Source organism: Numenius arquata, chromosome 16 (assembly GCF_964106895.1).
Source record: "Numenius arquata chromosome 16, bNumArq3.hap1.1, whole genome shotgun sequence".
Taxonomy (NCBI): Eukaryota; Metazoa; Chordata; class Aves; order Charadriiformes; family Scolopacidae; genus Numenius; species Numenius arquata.
This window is the reverse complement of record NC_133591.1, coordinates 15,053,430-15,059,753: the sequence shown is the minus strand read 5'-3', so window position 1 is coordinate 15,059,753 and position 6,324 is coordinate 15,053,430. Positions and strand designations below refer to the sequence as shown.

The following is a 6,324-nucleotide window of genomic DNA, read 5'->3' as shown; positions in this document are numbered from 1 at the left end:
GTTTGCCTGGTGCTGGTTCTTGGTGCCCTCCTGGATCTGCTGGTGTGGATCCTCTTGGTGGAGAGGAGCCCTCCTAAAATGACCCTGTGCTCTGGAGATGTGGGGTTGGAGTAAGGGGGCTTGCTAGGAGTTCCCTGTGCCCCTGGGTCTCAGTAGGGACCTGGTTTGTGGGTGGTGACTAGAGCTGCTGGCAATGGTGTCCCATCCCATGAGCAGCTCCTGGTCTGTCCCCAGCCTCAGCTAGGGTCATGGTACTGGGGAATGCTCTTGGTGCAGCCCATCTGCTCCCAGGCATACTGGGTGCTGAGGTGGCTGGGGAGCGCTTCACCTGGCATTTTGGGAGGGTTGTGGAGACCCTTGTGGAGAACCACCTTCTCCAGCACCCACCACCACAGTGACTGCAGTGCTCCTATGCTAGGGCCTGGCCACTAAGGCTGGGGGAGGCCCTGGCTGGGGCAGCTGGGGATGGAGAAGCACCCCGATGTGTCTAAACCCAGCTGAGCTGGGTGCTCTGCTCTCCTTTGTGCTGCTGCCACCTGCCCTTCATGAGTCCCAGGGACAGCTGAGAACCTGGATGTCCCTACCATGTCTGGGACATGCTCCTCCAGCTGCTGCACGCTCAGACCCAGAAGGCTAAACCCTTCTCTTGCTGCAGGGACCACCATGGCTCCAGATGCTTCAACGTCCTCTGATCACACGGTGGTGGCTTCAGTGGTGCCCTCGGTTGTGGGGACAAGGTCTGCAGACCCAGTGCTTTCTGCTGCCACTGTGCCTGGTGGGGCTCGTGCTCATCCACGCCCCGAGGAGCCCAGCATGAACTTCACCTTGAGGCTCCTGGATGGTGAGTACTCTGGGTCTTGTGTTGGGTGCCAACTTTGGGGGATGACACCACAGGATGGGTCCAGCTGAGACTCCGGGGCTTGACCATCAGGACCCAGGGCTTTCTCGTGAGTGGCCTTGGTGCTAGGGCCCTCCAGGAGAAGGTGGCCATCCCTACAAGACCATCCATCCCAGTCTTGTGGAGGGTGTAGGGCTTTGAGATGTTCCCCATCCTGTGCTTGACTCCACAATCAGCTTTTTAGGGGCCAGCTGTCCCTTGTCATTCTGATGGGTGATGCGGTCCCTCTCAGCTCCACGGAGAGGACCAGGAAGGTGCTGTAGCTCTGGAGAGCAGGCAGGGAAGCCAGACTGGGGTGACAGAGCCAGGACAGCTCTTGGCTTCCAGGGACAGGGGATGGGCTCTGAACTTGGGGAGCTGCAGGCGGGCACCTGTCTCACAGGGGTGCAGGCAAAGACACCTATGGGTGGTGGTCTGGCACGTGTCTGATGTCCCTATCTGCGGTGGGACAGGCTTGAGGATGTCATGCTGAGCCCACCCTCCTTTCTCCTTCAGGGGACCCCAGTGCCGTGAAGAAGCCGCTGGTGCTCAGCCCTGGCTCTGCCGTCCGCCTGGAGGCCAGGGTTGACTTCAGTCCTGGTATCTCCCTGAAGATCTATGTGGACCAGTGCTATGGGACCAGCTCAGAGCAGCTGGGACGTTCCAGGAGGATCTTCATGGTGGTGAACAGCCAGGGGTCAGTGCCCATTGGGAGGGAGGCAGGGACTGCCTCTCCAGGCACCCCGAGGTCCTGCAAGACATCCTGATGGGGAGGGATGTCCAGGGCCTGGGGACAGCCTGGGAATGTCCCTGTGGTGCTCTCCTGGCTCAGGTGCCTGCACGGGCAGAAGCTGGTGACCATGTCTGTCCAGCACTGGAGAGGGGTGTCTACTCTCCAGCTCACCATCCCAGCTCCCGTCCTGGAGGATGAGATCGAGGAGGAAGAGGTGAGGTTGGGGTGATGCCCTTGGTGGTGGGACGGAGGCCCTGCTGGGGATGACCTGGGGCTTCCTGCTCCCTGCTGGGGTGGTCTCAGCCCCATGGGGTTGGGTGGGAGGAGAGCAGGGTCCTCGAGGTGGTGACATGCCCTGCCTGGGGCTGATGTCTCGGCAGGTCTACGTGCACTGCCTGCTGACAGCGTGGAGCCCCGCGGGCGCCTGGGGACATGGCACCAGGTCCTGCTTCTACAGCCAAGCCACGGGCAGGTATGCTCAGCCCTGGCGCAGGCTCCCTCATGGTGGCCCAGGACCCAACCACCCATGGCTGCTTTGGGAGCAGAAGCCACTGGGCAGAAGGACCCATCTGGGAGGACCAAGCCACCCCACCGTGGTCTAGATGCCACCTCTACCCCTGGTAGTGGGGTGGCATCACTGCACGTCCCAGCTCCGCTGGGTCCCTCTGGGTGCAGGTGAACTGGGGAGGTGCTGATGGGAGATAAGACCCCTTTGGGGTGGCCAAGACCTGCAGGGCTGGAGGGACCTGCTGGCATGGCATCATATGGGTCTTGGGGGGAGGGACCCCTGGATCCCCAAGCTCTGTCCTCTCCTCCCAGCTGGCACAATGCAGAGGACCCTTCGCAGAGTGCCCTGTGCCACTGCTGTGATACTGGCTGTCCCCCTGGTGACACCCTCCCCGGAGAGCTGCCAGGTACCAGGGATGGGATGTGATGGCCCCATGTGGTCTTGGGGGGCTACTGGGTCTGGGACAGGCTTTACGGGCCGTGTCCTTCTGCAGGGTTCCTGGGAGAGGGGACACCCCACTGGGAGACGGTTGGACCATTGCTGGTGCAGAAGGAGAAGGTGCCATGGTATGAAGGTGAGTGGACAACACCAAATGTCACCCCATGGCCCGAAAGCCACCATCCCAGGTGCCGAAGTGACCTCTGAACCCCCTATTTTGTCTTTCTTTGCTGTCCCCAGAGCCGTGCCGCACGGTGAAGAGGTTCCTGTTGGCTGGGCTGGCCCTGGTGGGCAGCGCCCTGGTGGCAGCCACCCTGGTGGGGGGTTTGCTGGGGCTGGCCTTGGCTGTGTGGCGTCTGGGCGGGCGCCGGCGGGGACAGCGGCGGCCGAGGCGGCAGTGTCCCTTCCACGCCGAGCTGCGGAGCGTGGTGGAGGCTCTGGCCCCAAGGGAGACGAAGAAAGGGGGTGAGGTGGGTCCGGACCACCACAGCCTGGCACAGAGCTCGGTGTGAGCCGGTGACCTTCTTCCTCCCCAATAAAAGGTGCTTTGCTTTTCTCTAAAGCTTCTTCTGGTGGTACCAATGTGGTTGTCACCACAGGCTGGGGACATGCCACCATGCCTGGAAGCCACATCTCCTGGTGGTACCACTAGGTCTGGCTTCCAGGCATGGTGGCACACCTGCAGCCCATGGTGGTGGCTCCTGGCAGGGGGGAATTTGGGTCCCTGGAGGCACCATCGAAGATCTGGGATGTGGTGGCAGTCCTTGGGGGACAGTCCCCAGTATGGTCCATGAGGCTGGTGGTGGTGATCAGCGTGGCTCTATGTAGGGACCCCCCTGTCCCAGGGTGGAGATCCCTCAGGGGCTGGGACCCAGCTGGATCCATGGAGGGGAGACATGGCAATGGGTCCCCACCAGCTCTGGCGCGGTCACGGTACCCAAGCACCACCCAACGCGGGGTCGGGCTTGAAATGTTTTATTAGGACCAGCCATGGGGCAGGGTGGCCACTCCGGGGTGTCACCGGAGCGAGGGTTCACAGTCGATGGGTCACAGCACCCCAACAGCAGCAGTGTCTCAGTGTCCCCAGGGTGGGGGGGGTCAGTGTGGGGCCGGGGGCTCTCCCGGTGCCCCATAGAGCTTGCGGAGGCTGGAGTCCATCAGGAAATCCACGCTCCTGTGGTGGGACCAGGGGGTCAGCGGGATCCCAGGGGGACATGACAAGGAGTGGAGCTGGATGGAGGTGTCCCGAATTCCCCCTGGGACCCTGTCCCTCACGTCACCAGGGCCCCAGCCTCACCCTGCTAATCCCCAGCTCAGCTCCTGCTAATCCCCATCCCTGCGGGGCTGTGTCCCAGCCGGACTCCAGCAAAGACCGTTTGGGGTGGGAACCCCCCCCCGCTGTCACCCTGTGCGTCGTCCCGTCCCCCCGAGCCCCCACTGGGACCGGTTTCCCTGGGAGAAGCAGCACTCCATCCCCCTGGCCAGCGATGGGGTTGTGGCACCCCTGTGTCCCCACTATGGGGATGTGGTGGTGGCGGCACCCTTGTGTCCTCAAGGGGGTGTCCCTATGTCCACCCCATACAGGGATGGGGTGGTGGCACCTCTGTGTCCCCATGTCCCTCCTATATGGGGATGGGGTGGTGGCTCCCATATGTCTCCCACCCACATGGGGATGGGGTGATGGCACCCCTGTGTCCCCATGTCCCTCCTATATGGGGATGGGGTGGTGGCACCCCTGTGTCCCCCTATATGGGGATGGGGTGGTGGCATCTGTATGTCCCCCACCCATATGGGGATTGGGTGGTGGCACCCGTGTGTCCCCATGTCCCTCCTATATGGGGATGGGGTGGTGGCACCCCTGTGTACCCCTATATGGGGATGGGGTGGTGGCATCTGTATGTCCTCCACCCATACGGGGATGGGGTGGTAGCATCCGTGTGTCCCCATGTCCTCCCCCATATAGGGATGGGGTGGTGGCACGTGTCCCTATGTCCCCCCTATATGGGGATGGGGTGGTGGCACCCGCTCGTCCCCACGTCCCCCCCGTACCTGTCAATGGGGGTGATGATGAGGGGGATGGCGGCCAGCCCCAGGGCGGTGGTGGCCCATCGGCGCAGGGGGGGTGGCCAGCGGGTGAGGGCTCCCAGCAGGGCCAGCGAGGCGGCGCAGAGACGGTTGATGGTGAAGCCGGGGATGGCCACCGAGGCCAGGCTCTGCCACACGAAGGTGTCCACCACGGCCACCCCCACCCGCGTGGCCTGCGCGGGGTCCTGCGCGTGGGCCTGGGGAGGGGACAAGGGGGGGTCAGTGGGGGTGGGGAGGACCGGCCGGGGCAGGGGGGGGGAGATGGGGAGGGGGTGACACTCACGGTGGCAGCTTTCCGTCCCTTGTCGATGGCGTCGGCGGTCACGTAGGCGGTGGCCACGCCGTAGCTGGCCCACACCACCGGCACCGGCACCAGCGGGCGGAAGGACTCGCCCACCTCGTTGGCGTAACCTGGGGGTCAGGGGGGGTCAGTGGGGCTGGATGTGTCACCGGGAGCGGGGGGGGGGGTCACCTTGGACCCCGCTACCAGTGGCATGGCTGGGCTGTCGGTGACCAGTGACAGTGTCCGGTGCTGGTACCGGTGTCTGTGACCGGTGCTGGGGACAGGGACCGGTCCCGGTACCCAGTGTCACTGCACGGGGCCGGTGCACGGGGCCAGTACCCGGTATCGGTGCTGGTGCCCGGTACCAGTGACAGAGCCTGGTGTCAGTGCCCGGTGCTGGTAACGGTGCCGGTGTGCAGTGCCGTTACCCGGTGCAGGGTGCAGTACCGGTGCCCGGTGTGCAGCGCCGGTACCCAGTGTCAGTGCCCAGTGTGCAGCGCCGGTAGCCGGTACCGGCACCTGGTGTGCAGTGTTGGGTGTTAGTACCCAGGGCAGTGCCCGGTGTGTGGTGCCGGTACCCGGTGCCAGTGCTCAGTACCCTGTGCGGTGCCGGGTGTCGGTGCCTGACGCAGTGCCCCGTGCCTGGTGCCGGTACCCAGTGCCCGCTGTCAGTGCCCCCTGTCGGTGCCCGATACCTGGTGCAGTGCCCAGTACCCTCTGTCAGTGCCCAGTGTCAGTGCCTGGTGCCGGTGCCCAGTTCCCGCGTTGGTACCGGGTGCCCGGTTCCCGCTGTCTGTGCCCCCTGTCGATGCCCAGTACCCGGTGCCGGTGCCCGACGCAGTGCCCAGTGTCAGTGCCCAGTGCCGGTGCCCGGTTCCCCTGTCGGTGCCCGGTGCCCGGTTCCCGCTGTCAGTACCCGGTGCAGTGCCCGGTACCCTCTGTCAGTGCCCGATGCCCGGTACCCGGTGTCGGTGCCCGACGCAGTGCCCAGTATCAGTGCCCGGTGCCGGTGCCCGGTTCCCACTGTCAGTACCCGGTGCCCTCTGTCAGTGCCCGATGCCCGGTACGCGGTGCCGGTGCCCGACACAGTGCCCAGTGTCAGTGCCCGGTGCCGGTGCCCGGTTCCCCTGTCAGTACCCGGTGCCCTCTGTCAGTGCCCGATGCCCGGTACGCGGTGCCGGTGCCCGACGCAGTGCCCAGTGTCAGTGCCCGGTGCCCGGTGCCGGTGCGGCTCTCACCCAGGTACCGGACCCACGTGTCCCGGTAGAGGTCGGGCTCCTCCGTCCCCATGGCGCGCGCTCCCGCCGCCGGCGCCGCCGCACGAGCCCGCCCCGCCCCTGAGGGCGCGTCACCAGGCCCCGCCCCGCGGCACGCGCCGGCGCAGGGCGGGAGGGGCCTCG

The 6,324-nt window shown here is 65.2% G+C and overlaps 1 protein-coding gene across 1 annotated transcript; it reads right to left on the bottom strand.

Moving 5' to 3' along the window:
- Positions 1-3,517: 3,517 nt before the first annotated feature.
- Positions 3,518-6,249, bottom strand: MTFP1 (mitochondrial fission process 1). Its single transcript, XM_074159738.1, has 4 exons — positions 6,163-6,249; positions 4,925-5,052; positions 4,606-4,838; positions 3,518-3,730 (listed from the first exon to the last, which is right to left on the bottom strand). Exons 1-4 carry the CDS (start codon positions 6,212-6,214, stop codon positions 3,655-3,657), a joined length of 489 nt encoding a protein of 162 aa, XP_074015839.1. The 5' UTR covers positions 6,215-6,249; the 3' UTR covers positions 3,518-3,654.
- Positions 6,250-6,324: the final 75 nt, after the last annotated feature.